At 46.2% G+C, this 25,194-nt stretch overlaps 2 protein-coding genes across 3 annotated transcripts; both read right to left on the bottom strand.

The window, feature by feature from the left end:
- Positions 1–1,620: 1,620 nt before the first annotated feature.
- neurl4 (neuralized E3 ubiquitin protein ligase 4) lies at positions 1,621–20,347 on the bottom strand. Of its 2 annotated transcripts, none has more exons than XM_063469955.1 (29): positions 19,976–20,347; positions 15,082–15,589; positions 14,927–14,992; positions 14,371–14,843; positions 13,219–13,330; positions 13,051–13,139; positions 12,892–12,964; positions 11,666–11,939; positions 9,741–9,922; positions 9,574–9,659; positions 9,328–9,490; positions 9,025–9,235; positions 8,354–8,430; positions 8,182–8,260; positions 7,736–7,905; positions 7,170–7,298; positions 6,781–6,926; positions 6,429–6,647; positions 5,552–5,650; positions 5,320–5,472; positions 5,049–5,216; positions 4,794–4,952; positions 4,461–4,640; positions 3,484–3,577; positions 3,293–3,400; positions 3,073–3,217; positions 2,827–2,939; positions 2,535–2,694; positions 1,621–2,438 (listed from the first exon to the last, which is right to left on the bottom strand). In XM_063469955.1, the coding sequence occupies exons 1-29, from the start codon at positions 20,189–20,191 to the stop codon at positions 2,234–2,236; spliced, it is 4,857 nt and encodes a 1,618-aa protein (XP_063326025.1). In that variant the 5' UTR covers positions 20,192–20,347; the 3' UTR covers positions 1,621–2,233. The 2 variants fall into 2 exon arrangements, with proteins under 2 accessions (XP_063326025.1, XP_063326026.1); XM_063469956.1 differs by having other exon boundaries at positions 9,025–9,232.
- A 1,071-nt stretch (positions 20,348–21,418) lies between these two features.
- On the bottom strand, positions 21,419–25,194 carry shbg (sex hormone-binding globulin). Its single transcript, XM_063469954.1, has 8 exons — positions 24,959–25,194; positions 24,053–24,150; positions 23,622–23,811; positions 22,956–23,117; positions 22,659–22,815; positions 22,273–22,409; positions 21,944–22,145; positions 21,419–21,819 (listed from the first exon to the last, which is right to left on the bottom strand). The coding sequence occupies exons 1-8, from the start codon at positions 25,064–25,066 to the stop codon at positions 21,683–21,685; spliced, it is 1,191 nt and encodes a 396-aa protein (XP_063326024.1). The 5' UTR covers positions 25,067–25,194; the 3' UTR covers positions 21,419–21,682.

The following is a 25,194-nucleotide window of genomic DNA, read 5'->3' as shown; positions in this document are numbered from 1 at the left end:
AAGGGGAAAAAAAAGACTTTACCCATCCATGTGTGCATACTGTCTGTCAGTTTTATTTTTTATAAATCAGGAAGATATGATCTGTTATGTAACAGCCTGTACAACGCGACATACAGAAAACAGAAATAACAAAAAAAATACAAATTAAATTGTACAAAGCAGCACTGGGCCATAAATAAACCCATTTAATAACTTTATTGTTTTCACATTTTTGATTGGAAGTGTTTTTCTTTTCCTCTTAAGATTCCCCGTCACAGCTGCTTTTATAGAAGGTGAGCGAGCTTCAATCATGAAGTGAGTTTGGCTCTTTAAATGAAAGAAATGTTGGAAACTGAACTGAAAAGAGTGGGAAGCTGATCACATGCAGTCAAGGTGGATGTTGAGCATAAACGTTTGACACTGAGTGTAAATCATGAATAAACATTCACGTGTAAACACCTGGACGTAGGTCGCGGGGACACGGACTCTGCTCCTGGGGGTGGATCGAGTGTAAACTGTGAAAGGATGAAAGGTTAGTCACACCTTTTTTGGTGCGAGTCCATTTCGTCGACCTTTAGAAGAAGAAGCTGAACATCTGGGGAAATGTGCGTTTTCACATGAAGATAGAGTCAGCCTGTAGGACTCTTCAAAGCTACCGCGTCCTCTGAAGCTCAGTAATTAACGTCCTCTCACTCTGGTTTGTTTAAACCGCACAAGCACTAAAGAATAGAGAGCAGTGGCACTGATTCAGGATGCTTCTCTAGAGGAAGATTTGTGAATCTTTCAGAGGACCTCAGGAACCAACCTGAAGTTACCGTTTTCTCTCAGGCCATCGCTGACTAACGACGACACCAACTTGGTCAGCACCGGCGAACCCTTTCAGGACTTTGGTGAGAGCGCGGATTAAAGAAACAAGAAAGAAACGAGTGATTTTGTGCGGTGTAGCAGTGCTGAAACTCCAGTTACAGTCAGGCCCGCATCGCCCATTTACGACCTGTACGCTCAGGTGGCTTCAGTCAGGGCTGTAACCAAGCAACAGTGAGAGATGCATTTCCAGAGGAACCTGGAGAGCATCTGTGTGCTATGGGTGCTGTTAAACCTACGACTTCATCCACGTTTTCATCCCTTTCTCTTGTAAACCTTAAAAAACTCAAAAAAATACTGTCTGAAAACCTTTAAAATGAGGTGAGGTATCACAGGGAACCATGTGGGAGAGGTTTAAAAGGGGCTCGCTGTGGCTTCATAATCATTATACAGGTGTGAAAGGTAAAGTCTCTTCATCTCTAAGCAAAAAAAGATGCTAATAAGCTTGTAATTTCTTTAAATTAAACAGTGTACTATAAACTTGCTGTGTTTAATTCTACAGTATCTTAAAATATTTCATATATCCTTAACTTGTAAGGCTGGAGCGTTAGTTATCATTCATCACCTGCACTTTGACAATCCCAAACGTGCAGCGGGGGAATTTCCCAGGTCCTAACTTGTTTTCCCATTTGATAAAGAAGTGATGCTGGGCAAGACTGCAAACGGGGCTGATTTAAAAACAAACAAAAAAGCCAAACTGCTAATGTGGAGACATGAAGAGGACAGCAACATACAGTGGTACATGTGTAAACAACCCCCCGCCCCCAACCCACCCACTCCAGTTTTAAAATCCCTCCAGATTCAAGTGTGTGTTCTTTTTTCTCTGTGTGTGAAAACATCCTCACTCTCCTTGTTTTTTTTTCTTCTTTTTTATCCACATTTCAGTCTTTTTGGGCGACAGTTTGTTAACGTGCAGACTGGCAGGAGTGCAGCTCCTCCCAAAGTAAAACACTGACCAGCACAGTGTTAAAAGTAAGTGCCAAAAAGAGAAGCCGTTTGTGAGGCTCCGGGAAAGAAAGAAGAAAAAGAAAATTGTAATAAAAATGACCAAAAAAAACCCTACAGCGGATGAACGAACGCTTTGTGTGGATGAGAAGTTTAAAAATCGCCCACGAGTGTCTGAAACATAAAGTGCAGGCAGTGTCTGTCCTTTGAAACCGCCGCGGCGCCGCTAAAAGAGTCCGAGAGCGAAAGGAACGAAACCAAATCAAAGATGCTGAAGTGTCAACAATCCACAGTAGGAACAGCTGGATTCCAGAGGAGTCTCTCGCTCAAGGCAGGGCTGGATTTGGTTGTCAAGTTTTTCATGTTTTTTTTTTTCTTAAAAAGTACTAGGAGTGCCGTGTGGAGCTACCCCGCCTCCACCCAAATTCTTCCTTCATTGCTCCGTTCACTCGATCCGAACGAGCAGTCCGTAGAGGAGCGTGCCGCCCTGCTCCTTGGTGATCCACTCGATCTCAGAGTTGCTGAAGCGAGGGTCCAGGGGCTCGCTGTGGCCGAGCGTCGGGGGTCCCACCTTGTAGGAGCCCGGGCGCACGCACACCTGGAATCCCACCTGAGCCTGGTGGCAGCGGTGAGAACGGGGGTCCCGAAATCTGCGTGAGGAGAAGTGCGCCGTTAGTACAAAAAGCCACCTCACTTCCTGTTAGCTCTGCTGGGTAGCGCTCATAAAACAGGCAGATGTGACTTACTGCACTTTGGGAGCAAAGAGCTCCAAGCCAGAGTAGCGCATGGTGGGGGAGAGTCGCACCCTGGGCACCTCCCTGCCGGGGGCGCTGTTCTCCTCCGGCTCGCTGTAGCCGTTCGGCCCTTCCACCTTCGCCGGAGACACCGAGAAGATGGACGACATCCCTGTGAAGACAAAGCGTCAAAATGTTAGCCGGTGTTTCCTTAAAGCAGCTGAATGAGCTTCACCGCAAACAACTCGCGGGTGTCTGGAGTCGTCGTGTGAATGCAGAAAAGGCGTGCCAGTGATTTCTCTACCCGGCAACAGCTGGCTGTGGTCCAGCGTGCGTCGCAGAGCTCCCACGCTGGTGCCGTGGTACGCGATGTGCCACTTCTTCAGTGCATTGGAAACCTCACAGTGGGACTTCATCCTGTACAGATGTGACAGTGTGTTACTGACGCAAACACAAAGCAAGCTGAACAGATTAACACGGACTCCCTCGCTAGTTTCAGGTCAAACGGATAGTGACGTCAACGCTGCTCAGCTTGAGGCTGTCTTCTTACCTGAGGCCAAAGCGGCACCACCCAAAGGGCAGGGCGTAGTCCCGGGGCGGCTCTCCTCTCTTGTAATACGCCTCGTCCCCCCGGAGTTTGTGGCAGGACTCACAGTAGCACAGGTTGTACTTTGCATCTTCACTGAAGTATCCATCTTAATAAACAGAGACGCTGCGTTTTACATCCAGATGAAGTCTCGGGAAGAAAAGCTGAAAGATGAAGCACCCACCTGGTAACGTGAGCATGTCCTTAAAGCGCGAGCACAGCGCCTGGTACTCGCAGGTCTTATTGGGGTTGACCTCTGGAGGCGGCGTCCAGCACACACTCTCTTTGATTCCTGTTTTGAAAGAAAAGGAGGTAAAACTGACAAATCTGACGGCCTCAGCACTTTGAATATTAAAAAAAAAGTCAGCTTCGTACCATCAACCATGTCTGCCTTCTCCATGTCGCCCTGACAGCGGGTCTCACCACTTTCTCCACCCACAGCTGGCACGTTGTTGGTGACTATTGTAACCTGCCGTCAGCACATGACATATGATAAACATGCTGCCTCACAGTCCACACACTAGCTGTAGTCACAGCTTTCAGCTACACGAAGGTCTAAAGGTAGCAGCTGGAAGAGCTGAACAAACCTAAAAGACGCACAGGGTCCGTTTCAGTGCCATCGCTCATTACACGTGGGTATCTAATAAAAGCTTGTAGATGTTCTGGTTCTGTAGTGAGGTGAACACTGTGCTCAAAGTTCTCCATTATATTTAATTCATGGTTTCAGTGGCCAAGAGGCTTTGCTTCTCCACCAAAGGAGATTCATAAAGTAAGGTTTAATTAACCAAAGTCTAAAATATGAGCAAATGCACCTCTGTTAAGTAAGGTAACAAAGGCTCACTGCTTTAACTATATGCAGACCCATTGCGCTTCATCCCCTGAGGGCCCAAGAAAAACCCCGACTAGGTAGCACATGTAACACCTGATGGAAATCTATTAAGACAGCAACAACCAGTCCCACTCACATTCACACCTACAGCCAATTCATCTAATTAACCTAACCCCACTAACTGCATGTCTTTGGGCTGTGGGGGGAAGCCACACAGACGAGGGGAGAACATGCAAACTCCACACAGAAAGGTGACACTGCTAACTGTGCTGCCACCTGATTGTTTGCTGTGACCCTTTTGGCTTTCCATACCCCTAAACTTTGGCAATCTTCAAATGTGACAGAAATGAAGTCTCTGGTCTGTTTTTGGACTTAAGGTTCACTAAACATGATCCCGAGAGGCGATCAAATAAATCCACTCTCAGCTTACACTTCCATGTTCTTCTTTTTAATGTTAGTCGGCTCTTTGTTTTCTTCTAGAAATTATTTATGATGCAAAGCATGCACTAATGTGTGTGCAAACCTGTTCACACTGGCCGTAGAGGTCTATGAAGGGGTAACAGGGAGAAGGGATGTCCTGGGCTGCCACGCCCTGGTCCATGCCGTTGACATAAAGGTGGAGACAACTATTGGCGTCCACCAGCAGACCCAACGCCGTCCCCTCTGGACACGTATCTAGGTTAGGACCGTAGTTCTCACATATCTGGAAAAAAGAGGGGGAGAAAAGTGAAGCAGTGGAAGTGAAGGAAGTCAAATTTGAGGGTCAGTGCAAACAGACTCTCTCATGTAAGACAGAAAAAAAATAAATCAATCAATATCCTCCCCGATGACAGATCTGTGTGATCTCAGTGCACACCTTCAGGGAGTTGTGGAAGACAGAGTCTCGCTGCAGGAGCCAGGCTGAGCGCTTCAGACAGCACGCTGTGGAGGGGAAGTTGAGCCGGTCGGGGGAGTGACCAATCACCCCTAAAGACAGCGACGACGTCCATGACGGGTTCAGACGGTCGATGTGAAACTGGTGGGCAAAAACAGCGATGGTTTAAGAAGGTATCCCCAAAATCGAAGCGATCGCTCGGAGGATCCGAATGATTACGTTAAGCCTTACTCTTACCTGGAACAGCTGCTGACGAGCCAGCGGCTGGGCGGTGACCAGCAGGCCCTGGTTGTAGCTCGACACTCTGGCTGCTGTCAGGTTCTGATTGGACAGCTGGATGTTTTTGCCGTGATTCTCCAGGAACGCCATGACAGTGGGCACCAGCATGCACGGTTCGCTCTCAGCCTGAAGATGGCAACAGAGAGTCAGACTTTCTCTCTAAAAATCGAACAGGCGGAGGGTTCTGATCCTCGAGCGCGCATCGGTACCTCTTAAATATCCTTCATACCTCTCTGACGGGAGTGCTGTCCTCCTCTCCCTCGCTGCAGCTGTCTGAGGAGAGCGAGGGTGCCTTAACGCTCTCCACGTCCTCCGTCAGCGAGGAGCTGACGATGGACACCGCCGTTATCCGCCCGTACAGGTCCAAAACTGCATAAACGTTCTGCAAGGAGCAGGAAAGAGGCGCTGAGTGGCATCGCAGACCGACATGACTGATGAGAGTCAGAGTGAGCGGTGGTTACCTTGGCTACGGCTGTCGCGGCGGGCCCCATGTCTTCTCCGTCGATGAAGATGTGCATGGTGTCGTCGTTGCACCTCTTCACCCCGACGCGGTTCCCAACCTGAAAACACAAATCCGGGTTTAACGTCGCCTGTGTCACGACACAATTAACACCTCCGAGAGACGTGCAGTGATGACACACTGCTGCTGTTTGTCTGGGTTTTAGCTTCAATACGTTTTAAAGATAAGAGACATTTAGAAAAAGTCTCAAAACATTAGTTTCCACTCTGTTTTAAAGCTTTCTTTCAGCCACAGTAGATAAACAACACAAAGGAATCACAGCATCTCTTTGCATTAAGAAAATGAATCAATATTTAAATCAAAAAGCCCGAAGACTGATGGAGTAAGCCGATTAGTATCCAGCTCCAAAGTATTCAGGATTTGCATTTTAACTTGAAGATTAAGAGCGTGGGTGCTCGTGTTTAAGTCGGCAGGTTTTTATACCCCGGGGTCAATTTCAAATGATGGACAGATAATGTTAAATATTAATATTAATCATTAGTGAACAGTGAGAAGCCCTCGATCCAGCTATTTAGACAGTGCCTTTAAAATTTGTATTTTTAATAAGTGGTTCTCCAATTTTAAAAAAAACCAAACAACACAAAAAAAAGACAAAAATGTGAGCGTGCAGGAGACAAAGAAGCAGATTCTTCTAAGCTTCTCTGAGAGGCTGTGAGAATCTCTTAAGTCAAGAGGTTTAAGGGTCTTTAATTTGATCTTCAACTAAATCCTTAAAATGTAATGAGTTACTTGAAGCGCCGCTTACAGGTATCCGTGAAGAGCTTCAGTGCACAGCTCAGAGAGCCGGCGGGGGAGGAGGGGGTGTGTGCGTGGCTTACCATCAGCCGGTCCAGTGAGCAGCCGTAGTTCTGCCGCTGCAGCACGCCGTTGCGACGGACCTCGGAGCCGCAGAGCAGCCAGGTGACCTTGGTGCGGAGCTGCGGGAGGGAGGGGGAGAGACCTGACAGCGGGCAGGATGGCAGCTCCAGAGGAGCCAGCGTGGTCAGACCGATATGCAGCGAGCCGCACCACTGCTCATCCACCTCATCTATCCTCACCTGCAGGGAGAGAGGAGCAGGAGAGGATTAAATGCAGAACTCAAACCTTTGCTTTCTATTTTTAAGCATTTCAAATGCTGCGAATCAGGCCCGCCATCTCTGAAATATCTGGTCACCGTGACCTCTTCCTCACCTCAAACAGCTCATCCGTTTTGAGCTCCTTTGCGCTGAACACGATGCCGTGAGCGTAACCTCCGACTCGGACGGCCTGGCAGCCCTCCCCGAGCAGCACCACGTTTTTACCGTGTTTGCTGTGGAGCCGGTGGGCAACACCTGCGACTGCAATCACACGGAATAAAGAAAAAACACATCAGACTCTGAGAACAAGCAACAGTTTTGTCTTTTTCTTCCATTTTGAAATATGCAGTGCTGTGCAAAACTCTTGAACCACCCGTCAGCAATAGTTTTCTAAGCTTTCTGAAGGTCTTTTCTTTGGCTGCTTTTTCACACATTTTCAGTCAAGTTCTTTTGGTACTTAGTGGAAGACGATTTCCAGTCCTAAGTAAGGATCCTGACATTTACCTGGTGAGTGGATGGGGAAGCTCTTCTCTGTGACGTTGCTGGTGCAGAGGCTGTTGTCCAGCGGGCCCGATGAGCTGGTGATGGACACCTGAACGCACTGACCGTACAGATCGATCACAGCATACACCTCTGAAAGAGTCAGACACACACATCTGTTATTCTGACTCATTTACCACAATCCATCTCAACCCTGTGGCAGAATGAAAGGCAGCAGAAGCAAGTATGTATGGTTTGACGGTGGCACTGACAAAAAGACAGAAAGCCGAGCTGAAGATGATATTTTCATCGGGCGTGAGCAGAACGGACAAGATTAGAAATGAGTACATCAGAGGGACAGATCAGGCTGAGATGGTTTGGACATGTGCAGAGGAGCGATGGTGGACATACTGGACAAAGAATAATGAAGATGAAGCTGCCATGCAGGAGGAAAAGAGGAAGACTTCAGAGGAAGTTCGTGGATGTAGTGAAGGAGGATGTGCAGAGGGAAAGTGTGGCTGATTTAGAGGAAGTAGTAGTAGTGGTATGTGTTGCTTCAGTCAAGTCCTCCAACTCGTACAATTTCCTACCTGGTGGGAGGCCAGAGCAGGCGACACCTTGGTCTACACCGTTGATATAATAGTGGAGGTCTCCGCTGGCTGAGCGCATCATCCCGATCCGCGAGCCCGTCGTCAGGGAGTCCAGATCGCAGCCGTAGTTGTTGCGCATTGTGTTGCCATCCTGCATGATGGCCGTCCCACTGCGAGGAAAGCAGAAAGGGAAAAAAAAATGTTCTCAGTTCGAACCAAAATTTTACATTTTTCCACAAAAAAAGTTCTGGAAAAATATTTTGACTTTCCAACAGTTATTTTCTCTGTACACCAGTTTTAATAGGTTAAAAAGAGAAAACTGGGAACGTGCACATCTGCATTGGTCACGCTGAGCACACATACACTGAGTCCTTCTTAATAAAGCACAGACATTAGTTTCAAGACAACACTGCTTATGACTTCACATTGGCATACAGCATCAGTACCTGAGCATCCACGTGTCATAGTCGATGTCTGTCATGGTGTTTGGAAACTCCAGCTCCTCTGGTCTGATAGCTGTCACTCCTAAACACGGGAAGACGAGGAGAGGAACACTTTTGTTTTTTTGCTGCTCTAGTGTGAAGTGACCTGCTGCTGGACACATGGCAAACATCTCACCGGCTTCTATCGAACCCGACCAGCGGTCCACCATCTTCTGGATCACGATTTCAAACAGCTCTCCGTCCCGAAGGCACCTGCAGCAGTTTAAGACATCACAGAGGAATGTTAGTGGCTCCACAGAGAAATGCTTTACACCTTCACCTAATGAGCAAATCAAACATGTGGAACTACCTGCTGTGGTGACACCACCCAACTCTTGTGAATAAGAGGTGGATAGTCTTTAAGCATAGACTGTATAAGAAGATGGACAGCACCATCACTGGTTTCATCTTGGTGTTTTGAAACCAGATGTGACAAGTGGTGGACAAACTTAGAGACACTGCACACTCATACGGTAGCAACACAGTCAATCATAAAGGAGCCCCGCTCTAAACCAACATGGCTCTACAGTCTAACTCTTGCTGGGTCGATAATTTACAAAATGTGCACGTTTTGTTGAACAAAACAGAAAACTAGTGACTGAGAGTGAGAACTGTTTGTTCTGAGGTCACAGATCAAGAGAGGAGCAAAGCGATTTCCTTATAAACTTCTATATAATCAAACGGGTGCTGCCCCCTGCTGGCTGTTAGAAAGATTGCAGGATTAAGATTTATTTTTTTATATAAAGCACAATCTTCCATGGATGGATTAAGAGTCACTACAGGTCACTTTGACGTCACGTGTTTCACCTGTTGGAGATGACAATAGCATCGTTGAACTCGCTGCGGCAGTTCTGACGCAGGGCGGTGCGCCCCCCATTGGTGATGACAGCATTGGTGCCATGTAGGTGGTGGAAACGCAAGTCGGAGGTTGTGGTGGCCCCGCCTACTGAGCAAGGACTCCCAGGGGACATGGCTGTGGGTCCCTCGGAGCTGTCCTCTGGAAGAGGAGGGAGGTCTACTGAGAGAGAAAGAAGCAGAGGAAAAAATAACTCTGATGCTAATATTTTCTTCTTAAGGACAGTTCTTAGTTCTCGTGCTCTCCTGTCTTACCCATGTCGTCCATGATGGTGGCCTGTGCAGCCTGGCCGTAGAGATCCACCACGGCATAGACGCTAGGGGGGACATTCCAAGCTGCCGGGCCCTGAGCCACGCCGTTCACAAAGAAATGAAGGCTGCCATCTTCTTTCCGCACCACACCGACTGTGTCGCCGGCCTGGAACAAGAAAAATGCATTAAAAACAAAACAAACAGTCATGTTTAAAATATTAATAATAAAAAAAAATTATTACCACTAACCTTGAGTCGGTCCAGGTTGTGTCCATACTCATCCAGTATAGTCGTTCCGTTGTGCATCACACCGTTCCCCGTCATCATCCACGTCCCTGGAAAACATCCCCAGTGGGATCAGTAACCCCGGCACAGCAAGTTATCCAAACTACAAAAGCTGCTCCATCTCATCTCACCTGAGCGCAGGTTTGTCATGGTGGAGGGCAGCTGCAGGTAGGCGGGGTTGTGCGTTGTGACGCCTATTTCAATGGAACCCGCCCACTTGTCCACCATTTTGTCTATGCGAACCTGGAACACCTCATTGGAGCGCAGCGGCCGGCTGCTCAGGACCACGCCGTGATTGAAGTCGTCAGTGGCGCTGTAAAAGCAGCACTGTTTACACTCCATCACTGTTCTGTGATTGAAATACTGCAGTACTATATAAATTCTCTTCACAAGTACTTATGAAAAATACAGCAGAGGACAAGCAGGTAATCTGCGTGTTGTTCAGAGGCTTTAGGACCTTTCCAGCAAAGATTAGTGTGAAGATGAGTAAACACTAAAAATATTGAGCCGCAAGAACATATTTACACCACGTTCCAAATTATTATGCAAACTGTGTTTAAGTGGCATAAAGATTAAATAAGTTGTTTGTTAATTAAACTCATGGATGGAATTGTGTCTCAGGGCTCTTTGGATCACTGAAATCAATCTCGGACACCTATGATCATTAGTTTGAGCCCAATTAAAGGAAAAACCACTAAAGAGGGATGTTCCACATTATTAAGCAGACCACCATTTTCAATCAATATGGGAAAGAAAAAGGATCTCTCTGTTGCTCAAAAGCGTGAAATAGTTGAATGACTCGGACACGTAATGAAAACCTTAGATATTTCCCGAAAACGTAAGCGTGATCACCATAATGTTAGGAGATTTGTGCCTAAGTCAGAGCACACATGGGTTCGTGCAGATAAAGGGACAATGAGGAAGGTTTCTGCCAGACAAATACATCAAACTAGGGGGAGAGTTGCTAAAAGGCCATTACAAAGCAGCAAACAGATATTTGAAGCTGCTGGTGCCTCTGGAGCCTCGCGAACGTCAAGGTGTAGGACCCTCCAGAGACTTGCTGTTGTGCATAAACCTTCTATTCGGCCACCCCTAACCAATGCTCACAGCAGAAACAGCTGCAGTGGGCCCAGAACTACATGAAGACTAGTTTTCAAACAGACTTGTTCACTGATGAGTGCCATTCAACCCTGGATGGTCCAGATGGATGCAGTGGTGGATGGTTGGTGGACGGCCACCATGTCCCAACAAGGCTGTGACATCAGCAAGGAGGTGGTGGAGTCATGTTTTGGGCTGGAATCACGGGGAGAGAGCTGGTCCGGCCCTTTAGGGTCCCTGAAGGTGTGGAAATGACCTCTGCAAAATATGTGGATTTTCTGACTGACCACTTTCTTCCACGGTAGAAAAAGAAGAACCGTGCTTTCTGCAACAAAATCATCTTCATGCTAGACAATGCACCATCTCATGCTGCAAGGAATACCTCTGCATCATTGGCTGCTATCGGCATAAAAGGAGAGAAACTCCTGGTGTGGCCCCCATCCTCCCCTAACCTCAATCCTACTGAGAACCTTTGGAGCATTCTCAAGTAAAAAACTATGAGGGTGGGAGGCAGTTCACATCCAAACAGCAGCTCTGGGAGGCTATTCTGACATCCTGCAAAGACATTCAAGCAGAAACTCTCCAAAAACGCACAAGTTCCATGGGTGCAAGAACTGTGAACTGCTATCAAATAAGGGGTCCTATGCTACTATGTAACTTGACCTGTTAAGATGTTTTTGATAATAATTTGGAACAGTGCATTTTAAGTTTTTTATTTTTGAAAAACATACTGTTTTCATTGGGAGTTTTGTTAAGTAACATTTGAATTATACTCTAATGCTTGATGACTTGAAAATTATGCTGACTGTCATTTGAATCGACTATTTAGGAAAATCAGAGAAAAATATCATTTGCATAATAATTTGGAACGCGGTGTAGTTTTGTGCTTTACCAGAAACAAGTACTTAAATGTTTCAGATCACGAGGTTAACATAAAGTAGCAGAAAGGACAACTCACTGAGGTCGCAGCGCCGTCCTGCCATCGCTGATGATGGCGGCCTTCTGGCCACAGTTAGGGTGAAAGAGCAGACGGTCGGGCAGCTCTGCGTCCGGGGTGATGGAGAGAGTCGGCCGGGGTCGGCCGACGTCAGGGGACAGCGCTCTCATGATGGCGTTGTTGCGTCTGAGGCGGTCGCTGTGATTGTGGTTGTGGACTATTGTGACTTTGACAGCCATGCCGTAGAGGTCGACCACGCCGTAAACCACGTTGGGGGTCTGAGCTGCTGCGACGCCTGGGAGAAACAAAGCAAGAACAGGAGTACTTTAAAAAAAAAAAAAAATCTTTACACTCATTACTTCATCCAAGTGTGGATTCTACGAGTACATCTTCAGACACATCTTAATACATGTGCAGATACAGAGATAAACAGCTGAGAATAACACAGGAGCTAAAACATATTTACATCGATCAGGCATAACATTATGGCTGCTGACAGGTGTAGTAAATATCACTGATTATCTCTTCATCATGGCACCTGTTAGTGGGTGGGATATATGATTGAGCAAGTGGACATTTTGTCATCAAAGTTGATGTGTTAGAAACAGGAGAAATGTACAAGTGTGAGGAATTGAGGGAGTTTGGCTAAACTCGGTCAGCGCATCTCCAACACTGCAGCTCTTCTGGGCTGTTCCTGGTCTGCAGCGTTCAGTATCTATTAAAAGCGATCCAAGGAAGGAACCGTGGTGAACCAGCGACAGGGTCATGATCGGCCGAGGCTCACTGATGCATGGAGGGAGTCAAGGCTGGCCGGTGTGGTCTGATCAAACAGACGAGCTGCTGTAGTTCAGATTTCCTAAAAATGTAATTTTGGTTCTGATAGAGAGCTGTCAGATTGCACATGCATCACAGTTTATTGTGCAGGGGGCCGCATAGCTGCAGACAAGTCAGGATGTCCACACTGACCCCTGCCCACCACCGAAAGCACCAACAAAGAGCACGTGAGCATCAGAACGGGACCACAGAGCAATAAAAGAAGGCGGCCTGGACCTTGATGCTTCGGGGCTGTTTTGGCACCAAAGCACGGGCTAACACAATATGAGGCAGGTGGTCAAAATGTTATCCTTGATCGGTGTAAATATCTAAAAGAAATCTCTCACTCATTCATAACCACCATATTGCGGCTGCAGCTTCAAAGTCCTGGACCGGACTTCTTTCTCCTCATCAAAGGCTGTGATCTGTCTCACCTTGATCGATGCCATTGATGTAAAAATGAAGCGCTCCACTGGCTTTGCGCATCAACCCTATGTGATCTCCCTCCTAAAAGTCGATAACGGAAAAAGTAAAGTCAGATTTACTAGAAAAAGACAAAATGACAAGTTTACGGATGTGTTCACGTGCTTCACCTGAAGTTCATCGAGGCTGAATTCACAGTATTCCCTGCGGGTTCCTTTTCCGTTGGTTAATATTCCACAGCCACTCATCATGATTGTACCTTAAAGAAGCAGAAACAATCAGCACCTTGTATTTGCCACAGACAAACAGACTTCCCCGTGTCATTACTCGTGCCTTACCTGAGCGCAGATTGGTCATAGTTGCAGGATAGTCCAGGTTGTTGGGGTTGTGTGTGGTCACACCTATCTCTATTGAGCCTGACCACTTGTCCACCAGCTTATCGATACGGATCTGATAGCAGAGAAGAAACATAAAAGATCAATGCTGGTATTCACAAGCATTTGTCTCAGCTTTAATTCTAGTTCAACTAGTCTCCGTGCAGCTATAAAGAGCATGTATTGTGCTCATTTCCAGCTGTCTTTCTTTCTCCTGCAATTACAGATTATAGCAGAGACTAGAATTATGCTCCTCTTTTCTTACCTCTCCTTCCCCTCACCTAAAAGAAAATTCTTCCTCCTCTCTAATATTGTAGGAACTAGAAATGCACCTTTAAGAGTATTATGATTATCTGTCACACTTATTCATTGATTTTAATGTCAAAGAAAGATTTTATTGCACTTTCATAAACCCTTAATGCTGCTCTCACGTCCTTGTGCTACTTCCGCTTAATGTGCAAATCTTTGTATCAAATGATTGGCCTAAACTCAGTGGAGCTCTTAAAGAAAAGGGAAAAAAGAATTGCACCAAAGCTTACCACAAAATTAAAACAACCCTGCGCTGCTTTCACGTTTACACTGTGCTGCATTCCTGTTGGTTAAACCATCTTTGCAGACCATGAGGCGTGCAAAATATCACGTCTTCCAGTCCCGCCATTCTTTCTGCGTCAATAAAACTCAAAGTAAACTACTCCACAGCTGTGCGACCTCCATGTTTTTTCACTGAGATGCTTTGCATACAGCAAAACATGAGGGTGGTCTCTGCCTCTGCAGCTACCCTTAGAAAAGCCCAAAAACAATTCTAACGGTTGCCAAAGCATGTTGTTATTGATATACTGAACTGTCACATCTCATCATTAAGGGTACAGCAGAGATCATCAAATGTTTTCTTTATGGGGGAAAGACTGAAAGCCTCCTCTCACTTAAGGCCGAACCTTTATTCTGATTGCCTGCCCCTCGGCTGGCTTCCTCAAACAGATCCCAGTAAGCCTCGCCTCTTGCAAGGCACATGTGAGGCTCTGGCTCGGTCTAAAACGACCATATAACATACTGCAATAACTTTTCATGTACAGGTCAACATTCATTTAAACAGTCAGCCTGAACACGTGCACGCACCTCAAACATCTCATTGTGTCGGAGCGGCCGGTTGGTCATCACCACACCGTTGTTGAACTCGTCCAGCGGTCTCCTCCGCTCCGCCGTCTTGTTGTTGTTGCTCAGTTTGATCAGCGTGCCGCACTTCTCGTGAAACAGCAGCGCGTCGTTGGTGGTCATCGCGCCTGTCAAAGCTCCCGGCCCAACGCCTCCATTACCAGCAGGGCTGCTGTTAGAATTTCCACTGTCCCCGGCACTTCCCGATCCTCCTCCTCCTGTCGTCCCTGTCCCGCTGTCACTGTTCATTCCTCCGCTGCTGCTCCCTCTGTCATTTCTGGAAGAGGAGTCACTTCCTGTATTTCCTCCTCCTGCTGCTCCTCCCCCTCCACCACCGCCGCCTCCTCCGCCGTCCTCCCCTCCGCCCTCATCTTCGGAGCGATAAAAGGACACTATTGCGTTGTTGAACACGTCAAAGAGCTGGTGCTCTGTCAGAACTGAAAGACACGGGAAGAGAACAGCTGTGAGCGCCATTCCAGCCCGAAAGTGTCCGCTGATGGTTCTGGGGGTATGTTCTTACCAGCATCAGGCTCCAGGTTGTTGAGGAACTTGTCTGGTCTATTGTGACTGCATCTAAGCTCAGGCACTGGCAGAGATAGGAGACAGCAGATCAGCGCAGTCCAACAGACAGAGAAGGAAAAAGAACCGCAGCGATAAAGAGGAAAGGCTTCTTACCTTCATCTCCATTCATCATTCCATTCATTGCTGCCACATTCATCAGTGCCGCGATCCCCGCGTCCTCCCGACCCCCACACACTAGCACCTCTTCCTCCTCCTCATCCTCCTCCTCCTCCTCCCGCTCTAAAGTCTCGCTCTCTCTTTCCGCGGAGGGCGGTGGCGGCTCGCAGCTCACAACTGTCACTTGCGTGCACTTCCCGTACAGGTCCACCACCGCCCACAGTTTGGGTGGCAGGCCGCTTGCGGCCGCGCCGCAGTCCTGCCCGTTAACCCAGAGGTGGAGCTCTCCGCGGGAGCTGCGCTGAATGCCCACGCGGTCGCCCTCAGCTAGCTGGTCCAGGTCGCGGCCATACTCCTCCAGGACAGAGCGGCCGTCGCGTAGCACCGAGCAGCCCGACACGATCCAGGAGCCGCCCTTAAGGCCTGTGGCGCTGCTGGGGAAGTCCAGAGCGGCGGGGTCCAGGGCCGTCACGCCGATTTCGATGGAACCGCTCCACGAGTTCACCTGAAAGGAGACACAGTGTGACCTTTAACCTTTCTCCTAATTAAAGATCCATTTTTAAAAAAGCAAAAAACAAATTATGGATTTTACACCTTACCACAGACCGAGTCTTTGTCCCACATTTAGCAAAACATTTAAAGACGCTCAAAAATAACGTCAGAGCCATGTAGCTTTATGAAGTCGACAGCAAATATTGAGAAAAAGCACAAAAGTAGTAAAAAATTATTTTTTTTTTTAAAAACAGTCAGCGGCTGTTTCTCCGACTCCGAGTGGAGCTGTGTTGTGCCGTGGGAGTTACTCTTAAAAAAGTGAAGCTCTGTGCTAAAAACTGCAAGTAGATATCTATGGAAAACAAAGGGCGTGTCGTGTATGATCCGCCGCTGTTATTTTTAGTCGTTCTGCCGGTGACGAGCACAGCTCAGGGAGCGCTCCTTTGAGAATAAAGCGGGACAGTGCGAGCGCAAAAGAATATGAAAATTTGTCAGAGATTACTTGACAGTAACTCTGTCGCTGCACTGTCATGTTTAACAGCACGAACATGAACTTGGAAGAAAACTCACTGAACCACCAGTGCTGCATTAGATTACTGTTATAATACCGGCATCTCACTGCCAAGATGGGAAGTTAAATACATTTTGATACTGAAGGGTGAGTTTCACACATCCTGTTCTATATTTAGATCAAACAGAAGAGGAAAAAAAAAATTAATAACAACTTTCAACTGACCACGATATCAGGAGGACGTAATCAGCTTTGTCCCTACATATTGTCCAATTTGTCATCTGTCCGACGTCCCATTAGCTTGATGACAAAAAGCACAGTTGAAATGACGCATGTTGCAGTGTGTGTGCAGATTAGGGCTGCTGTGATACAGCAGCACTGACAGCCCCAAGGTGGTTTATAGACCCTACAATAATCTAGAAAAATGTCAGCAATCAGATGACCCCGTATGATCAGACACTTGGCGACTGTGGGAAGGAAAAATTCTCTTTTGACAGGAAGAAACCTCTGGCAGAACCAGGATCTGGGAGGGGCAGCTATCTGCTGTGATCAGTTAGGGGTGAGGGGTTTTGTTTATATGTTTTTGTCTTTTTATTACCCATTAAGTGTATACTTGTACAGCAACTTGCTGGCGGTTTTTTGGCATTTATAATATAAATATGGCACAGGGGCAGGAAATTTTTTTACAAGCTTTTGAAGGCAGATTATGCAAACTCCACAAATACAGGAACAGAGTTGGATCAGGTTCAAGCTCAGGATCTTCTCACTATGAGGTCATAGCTAATGCTTTCCTCCGTTTTATGACTGAAATAATAAAAAGAAGTCGAGCCGCAGAGAGCACAGACGGCTCTGTGGTCCAGGTGTAATGATTAAACCCATTCGAAGAAAACAAACACCTGAGCTTCAGCTCAGCGATCTCACCTTCCCCTAAACTCATGGCGCAGTTGGTCCCCGTTTCACGGCAAAAATTCCTCGTGCCTTTGCGCGACATTGGCCTCATATCGCCTAACAGGCAGCCCGAGGCATCCGTTTCTTCCCAGTAACACGAAGCTCACCATAAGCTGACGACAACGAGATACTTTATTGATCTGCCGAGATGAATTCTATTATTCGTTTTTGTTTAACCTCCACAACGTGGACGAGAGACTGCAGCAGAAAAAAGGAAATGTAAAAAGCAGCTGGCGTTGATGTTTCAGTCTTGATTAAAAACACTTGAGTGCAGCAGATGCTTGCCGACACAGAGCCACGAACCCCCGTCGTCTCGACGAGGAGTCGACTCCTGGCTGGCTGCACTCCACCTGCTGCTCAAGGAGAAAGGTATCTGACAAAAACCTCAGCGGTGGATAAAAGCCTCAGCTTTATGCTCAGTCATAACGCCCCCCCCCCCCCAGTAGGACTCCAGTGTAAGAGATGACCGTGACCATATCACTGAAACCCTTCCAGCTCCTAGGATGTTTTTCTGCAGCTGACTTCTGTGCCAAAGACACTTTCCCCAGGATCAATACCATTTTTTTTTGTTCTTTTTACACTACAGTCAGCCTCCTCCTGCCCACCTCTTCCTCAGCTCCGTGGCAGGTTCTATCTAAGGCAGTGTGCTACTGCAGCCAGGGTATCTGGGTTAACAAATCTGGGAGTAGCTCAGGCTGACCGGGTCTGTGTGTGTGGAGGAGACAGACATCTCCTTCCCTCGCGCTCTCGCTTACGTAACAGCAGCCTGTGGGCGTCTGCCTCCCGGTCTTTCACTCGACTCGACTCTAAAAGACTAATAATTCTAGGCTACAAATATACACACTAAGGGGGACAACAGAGCATCTTTTATAGGGAAACAGAAAAGTTCATAGCCTGTCGATTTCAAAAGCACCACCTATGAGGAGCACCGCTAGAGAGAGGAAACGCAGCTGCTCAGCTTTTGGGGCGTGAATTCTCACAACAACAAACTCCCATTTGGGAGCAAATAAACATTTTCCAGCCATATCGGCATGACTGTGAGGAACACAAAGTGGCACGATTTACTGAATTTGTGTGCTTTTAAAAACACATTAGACTTGAAAACCTATGACTTTAGCGTTAACTTGTAATTAAACAGTAACGGCAAGAAAATAAAAGTGGCATTTCAAAGTAGATATTAGTATCAATGTGCCAATTATATTGATCTACTCATCACATTAAGCACAATTCAAAACTCGATATTGTCACACAAGACAAAACACAGCTAATCATTTTAGCTTTAAGTAACTCCCAGTATGCAAAACGCATGACATAGTATTCCATCTCACAAGTTGGATCTTCCGCTGAATCCTATCATATCAGTTCTTTCTTCCTTAAATGCTAAAACACCCACAGAGTCCTGCTCCAATAAATCACTTCATTCCCCCTCATGTGTTTACGTCCCCCCACCCTAGACGTCAGCACTCAGAGTCATACCAGCGGGTGCTCCGTGATGACAAACTATTGATTTTCAGACTGGCAATGCATGCAAAGACAGGGCGGGAGCCTTTTTATGAGAGCCTTTATCAGGCTGAGAGCTCCACCAGGGATGCATAATTATCTAGCATGCAGCAGGTGCTATTAAGCCAGATGCTTTACGTGCACACACGCTATGCTTTTAGACGGCTGGACACACTGTTATTTCGTGTGTGTGTGTGTGTGGGGGGGGGGGGGGGCAGTTGGCTTTGGCACTGACTCCAGTGCTGCCATGTTGTTGGCAAGCGTCACTGGGAGGCCAACTGCAGAGACAGAAGCCATTACAACAGAGAAGGTTTTCCACAACTGAAATGTAAACACTGTGCACAGGCACTCTTAATGCATGGAGATAGCAAGGTGAAAGCTGCTAATTCAAGGAAAGAGAACATTGGGCCACCTCTACCTGCAAAAAGTCACAAGCCACAATTAAAAACTGGTTCAAGCTTCATCAGTGGATGTGAACTGTAGCTGTAAGCTGTCTTTGCACTTGTGATTGAGGAGAGGCAGGACTTTGACTGGAAATGAAGGAAAAAGAAAGGAAAGAGATCACCTGTACTTAACTTGATGATGAAAACTGTTAACAGCAGCAGGTCTAGTAAAGTTAGACACATGATATCCGTGATTTTGTGTTTAAATGGTTGTGAAGTCAGCCGAAAGAGTGCATGTAATTAATGAGTAACAGCATGAAGCAGTCAGCTACGTGCTCCACTTTTTGAGCAGCAATTCTAGCGGTCTGCAGACGCTTTGCATACGCACAGAGGTGAGCGGAGGCTGCAGAGCTGAGGCTTTCAGCACACAGGCTCTGGTTAATATTAATGACAGTGGTAACAGCCTCGGTGTAGTCACTGTGTACTGTTCACACATGGCCTCTGAGTCACTACGATATCCCCGTGTGGCGTGAACACTGCAGTGTTATTAGCCATCGGACAGACAGCCTGACAGGCGACCGATCCTTCAAAACAAGCCCTAAAAGAACCGCACTTACCGGCTTAGCTGGGATCCTTTCACAAGATAAAACGATATCGGGTCCCTGTCAGCGCCAGACAAAGCCCTCGTAGCACCTTCCAGAAAGGCTAGCTCCGGCCAGCCTGCTAGCGGCTCATTAGCACGGCTATCTGACGGCACCAAGGCAACACGGGCGGGCTATCGTTAGCTAGGAGACTCGTTTATCACATCCAGCCCACAGCGGGCTGTTTATCAGCTCCCTGCGGTCCTCCCCAGTCTCTGTCGGTGTATCTAATTAAAGCCTGAGGAGCCGTAAACACTGCGGCTACTGTCAAGCCCTGTGTGTGCCGCCTTAGCAGCAGCAATAGCTTTAGACCGCGGACAGCCACAGACCCCCGGCTCGTCCCTCCAGCTCCGCTCCCGTCCCGCTGCCCTCACACACGCTCAGAGGAGCCAGCAGCGGGCCTGCAGTTTGTTTACCTTCTTGTCAATGCGGACGGTGAAGACATCCCGGTCCCTCAGCGGCTCCTTGCTAAGCACCAGGCCGTGATTGAACTCCTGGACTGGCTGGTTGCGACGGGCGGTTCGGTTCGAGTTGGACAGGCCGATCAGCTTTCCGCTCCGCGGATGCAGCTCCGCCGCCATCTTCAGTGGGCGGCCAGTATTCACGACAGCGAGGCTTTGCGACAGTAACATTATGGCAGCCGGCAGATGTGTGGAATCGTTAGCAACCGCACCTCAGGCTTTAATGACTGAAAGCGTGGCGTCATTTTAAAGCCTATATAAACGCTTTGGTTCAAAAGCTAACGTTTTTACATTCACCGTAGCCTCGTCGTACACTTGTTTTTGATTATTTCTCACTTTATTGGCTCGAGGGCTAAAAACTTTCTACTTTAACTACAGTTAAAGTCACGTTCGTTATCAGTTTGCATTTTATCGCTTTATGTATGTGTTTTTATTATTATATGATTTTCTAGTTAAATATTAATAGGTGTTATTATATTTTTTATTCTATTTATTGCTAGTTTAATGCTGTCTTGGGAAACAAATGTATATAATGTTCTGAATGAAAATAAATCTATTTATCTGTCTGTGTTCCCCGACCTCTCACATCTTCCAGTTCATTTCAAAGCTGCACATAACATTTTGATGACTTCTTGCAGCGATAAGTGAATACAGAAACGAGCGAGCAGACATCATTTTATCTGAAACTGATCTTGAGCGTTTCATTTATATTTGCTCTAATCTTTCTTCTTTTCTGCTTTCATAATTTAAAGTTGATAAGTAATATTTGGACTTTTTCCGTGTATCTAATTTTATGGGATAGATGACGTCATACACAAGTCTCTGATGAATTTAATATTATATTTAATTAACCACTAGAGGGAGCAATTTTCATGTCTAAGATCAGTCACTCGGCGAGAGCGAGTGGGTTCTTGTGAGGCATGCGTGAAAAGACTGGCTGAACGTAAGTTGAAAGAATTGAAGAAAATTAGAATTCAAATTTGGCTTTAAAGGAAATCGACTACACTCAGTGATGGTAGCCTCGTGGCAAAAGATCTAAGAGGTCTAACCGGATTATAAATGACTGTATTTGATCTGATAGATAATCAGCCGAGAGTAGAGGATTGGATAAATGATCAATGTGGGTGACCAATGTGGCATCATGTTAACATAGAACAGGACAAAAGGCAGCCTTGAATGTCCTTCAGGAAGCCTGGACAACTATTCCTGGAGACTACTTAAAGAAATTACAAAAAAAAAAACCCAAAAAAAACAACTGCTTAAGAGAGTTCTGGCTGTGCTGAAGAATAAAGGTGTTCATAACAAAATAACATAACAGTTTTATCACATCTTACTCCTCTATTTTGCCTTAAAATATACCAAAGAAATGAATATGTATCAGAAACCATTTTAGGGAAAGTCATATTTTATTCAACAGCTTGCTGTTGCACGTACCAGGGTCACAAAACTGCTCACATTTATCAGATTTATCTGTATGTTGTGTTAAAAGTGGGAAAGTGGAAGAGACATCTCGTAAAATATTAATATTTAGCACTAAATTATTTAGACTTTGGAGATTCACTGGTACAAGTATAAAATTCTGACTTAAAACACTTTAGTGCTCATCACTGCAAACACCATGTCTACTCAGCATATCATAAAGTGTAAGCATGCTTTCGTGGTTTAAGCGGGGCAGCTGTGAGAGGAAACGGACACGTGTTTGATGTGCGCCGAATCCAGATCCAAATCCTTCCCTTGGACCTGGATCTTCTCCAGACAGCCTGTCAAGAACTGGGAGCCGACATCGTCGTCATTCTCACCTGAAAAGACGAAATAGATGAAGAAAACGATCATCTTCACGAGTTACACAGAGCAGATCCTTTTTTTGTGTTGCTGCACAGTAATACAGGATTAGACTGAAATACTTTAAAGCTGCAGTCTCACCCAAAAGGCCTCCAATGGCAAGATGACCATCTCTCCAAGCTGATAAATAACTGGTGTTGCTCCCTGCACTGACTGAAAAATCAGCCGATGATTCATCCTCATGTTTAACCACCCTCAGCGAATCCTTCAGAAACTTAATTTGGAGCCTCTTGAAAGTGTTTTTCATAGTGAACACCTCTTCCCTAGAGGTGAATGTGAAGTTCTGAATGCCAAATGGAAACAGAACTGTGACGTACACTGATCTGTGTGTGTTATTTGCATGAAACAAACATCATTGCTAAGTTAATAATCCCGCTTCGAGGGCAAATACATCTGACTTATGTGGATACCTTTGTGTTATTATCAGCTACCACAGAGAACATGAGCTCCTCCCCATCAGCTTTGATGCTCAAAAGGGTCCCGTCCATCTGGCTGAAATCCCCCCACACTTCAATATGGACCTCGTGATCTCCATCGATCTGGAAATCTGGGGAAAAAAGAAGAAAAAAAGTAATTTGCTGATGTGTTGAGTCAGTTAAAACCACTTCCAATAAATACAAATTAACGTGCTGAATCTGATCAGAAGGAGTACTACTTAGAAGTAGGAGAAATATTGCTACCCGAGATGCCATATTATGCATAAATGCAATATCCGGGCCAGCTGGAAAGCTTGTTATTGAATAAAGGAGTGTAAACACTTGCTCGTATCTGGGATAATTTAGCAGAGTGTTCCCACCTGAGGTGTTGAAAATGGCAAATCCTGTGCCAGGGAAGTAGCTGCCAGGTTGGATGTTTTCATAGCAAGGCTGGAGCTCGTCTGCCTCTGCCACCCATGGGACGGTGAGGTTCAGCCAGTTGCCTTTCCGCACACAGCCATCCATTTTGGGATTGAACTAAAGGAAGAGGGGGGATGGTTCAGACATGTTCAAGAAGCTATTTTCCAGAGGTCTTGTCCAAGGAGAGGAAAACAGCATCTGGTCTATTTGCAGCTGAAGTGTAGTTTAAAACAAAAGGTGCAAAATACACACAGTACCTGAACAATCATCTTTTCTTTGCCGATCAGCATCCCGCCAAGGGACAGTCGAAGTTTACCGTAAGCGACCTCCTCCATCTGCTTGGAATGTATGCCCACCACCAGCCCGCCAGTGCCATCCACCTCCAGAATTACGAACTTGCCCTGGTTGCTCACTTCCAACTTGGTTGCATCAAGAGAACAACAAACGGTGCAGTTAGCCAGTTTTAAGATAAGCTGTTATGCTCATTTCCAGCGTGTTTTTATTCTCGCGCTCTCAAGGGGCTCTTCATAATTTCTTATACGGAGCCTTGGTGCAGCTCCTGAGTTCTGTCCCTGACCGAAACCAGCAGTTTTAGCCACTCCCCCTTCAAGGCCACTCCAGCTTTCTTCTGATTGGCTGTCTCTTGCAAACAAACCACGAGCAGATGGGCGGAATTTGTGTGCTCACAGCTGTGTTCCTTTTATGACCATGACCATAATAATTTGCATATAAATTGACCTCAATATTTAATATGAACATCCACTACTGTGAGAATATATATATATATATATATATATATATATATATAAGACAGAAAATAAGGAAAAGCATAAGGGGGCGAGTTTTTAAAAAGCAACATAAAGCAGTTCTTTAGCCAATTGGAGTTCAGCAAACTGATTTGCAAGTGATCACTGGTTGCTTACTGTGTGCCATTTCCCGTCATTGAGCCTCGGGGTGCCCGCTACGCTGACGAGCATGCCTTCTTTGTTGATCTGCATCAGAGGGACGCCGTCTTTCAGCGACAAAATAAACCAGTCATCCCCGTTTTTTGTGTCTCCGTAGAAAACCAGACCTTCTGGGTCAAATGTGCGGAGCTGAAAGGAGGATTTGATGCTGCGTGGCAGAATAAAGATACAGTGGAGTGAAGGCTGCTCATTGGTGCATTAATAAGACAACCTGCCTTATTTATCTTTGACTGATCTTAGAGAGCTCATGTACGCCTGTTCAGTAAAAACTGAACTTCAAGGTCACGTTTTAATTTGAAATCCCAGAACAATCGTGTGCACCTTCTTGCCCACAGAGGAGCTGCTGTGCAGGCTTGACGGTGCATTGATTTGCCCCATCGCTCACGTACCTGCCGATCAAACTAAGGTTGACCGTTGTGTGGATCAGCGGCCTCCAGTCGTGCGTGTTCTGGCCCAGATAGACGGTAGAACTGCCCGGCACCTCTTTCTGGAAGACACAAGCTTCATCTCGCACTGATCTGACACTTAGGTCATTACTCACAGCTTTTTATTACGCGCAGCTCTCATTTATCGAACTCGGCCTCAGTATTTTACACTCAGAGATCTTCATTGGCTGCTCGTTAAAACCACATTAAACCGAGAGATGAAATGTATTCAGTTATTGATTCGACTTTTAAAAAAAAAAGCTGAACAGAGCAGTGTGCGCAAATTATTAAGTGGTGATGAAGTGCCACATCACTGCATTTCATTGACAAAAGCAACCACACAACATTCACTTGTGGATATGAAGCATGTGTATGTAGAACATTTAAGAGGAAAAACAAGTCTTGATTTTCTTTATGTGTTAGTAATTTCCCGAAACTGGGACAAAAGTAAAGTATTTCTTCTCTTATCTTAATCATGCTGATGCGTCCAGAAACTGAGCAAACTGAGCAAAGTCTAAGCAAATGATGGGATCCCCCCTCCCCTTTTGTTTGGCATATGACCTGGATACAGTATGAGATGGCTCAGGATTTTTAGACTTTTATTCTTTAAAACATAACCTATGAGCCAACAAAGTAGATTTTTCTCAAAGAAAAAGATGTATCTAAATGATACAGGCAGATATTTCGAATGATCAGGAGCTGTAGCATGTAAGTGTGCAGAAACAATATATGCCACTACAGTCATCCATGCTTCTGCAGAGAATTAGGGACTTCATTAAAGGCTGAAAAGGTGCATATAGATGATACTTCCTACGCACACACACAGAGTGCACATTTTAATTCTAGGCATTGTGCATTGCAGTAACATACCTTATCACGTCCGTTTCCCTGGCCCTCAGCTCCACACCCCAGCAAAATAAGGCTCAGAGTGAGCAGTAGTGCACCTGCCATTGCTTTCCAAGTCATCCCACAGCACATTCACTGACCCAGGCCTCGCAGCGTTCAGTCCCCACAGCCCACGGTTGGTACAGTTACACTGTGGTGCAGATGGAGGTCAAATTAGGATGAGGAGCAGAGAGATTGTGGAAAAGTGTGCAGTGTGCTGA

Source organism: Pelmatolapia mariae, linkage group LG3_W (genome assembly GCF_036321145.2).
Source record: "Pelmatolapia mariae isolate MD_Pm_ZW linkage group LG3_W, Pm_UMD_F_2, whole genome shotgun sequence".
In the NCBI taxonomy this organism is placed as follows: Eukaryota; Metazoa; Chordata; class Actinopteri; order Cichliformes; family Cichlidae; genus Pelmatolapia; species Pelmatolapia mariae.
Note: the sequence above shows the minus strand (reverse complement) of the source record. Positions and strands in the feature narration are given on the sequence as shown.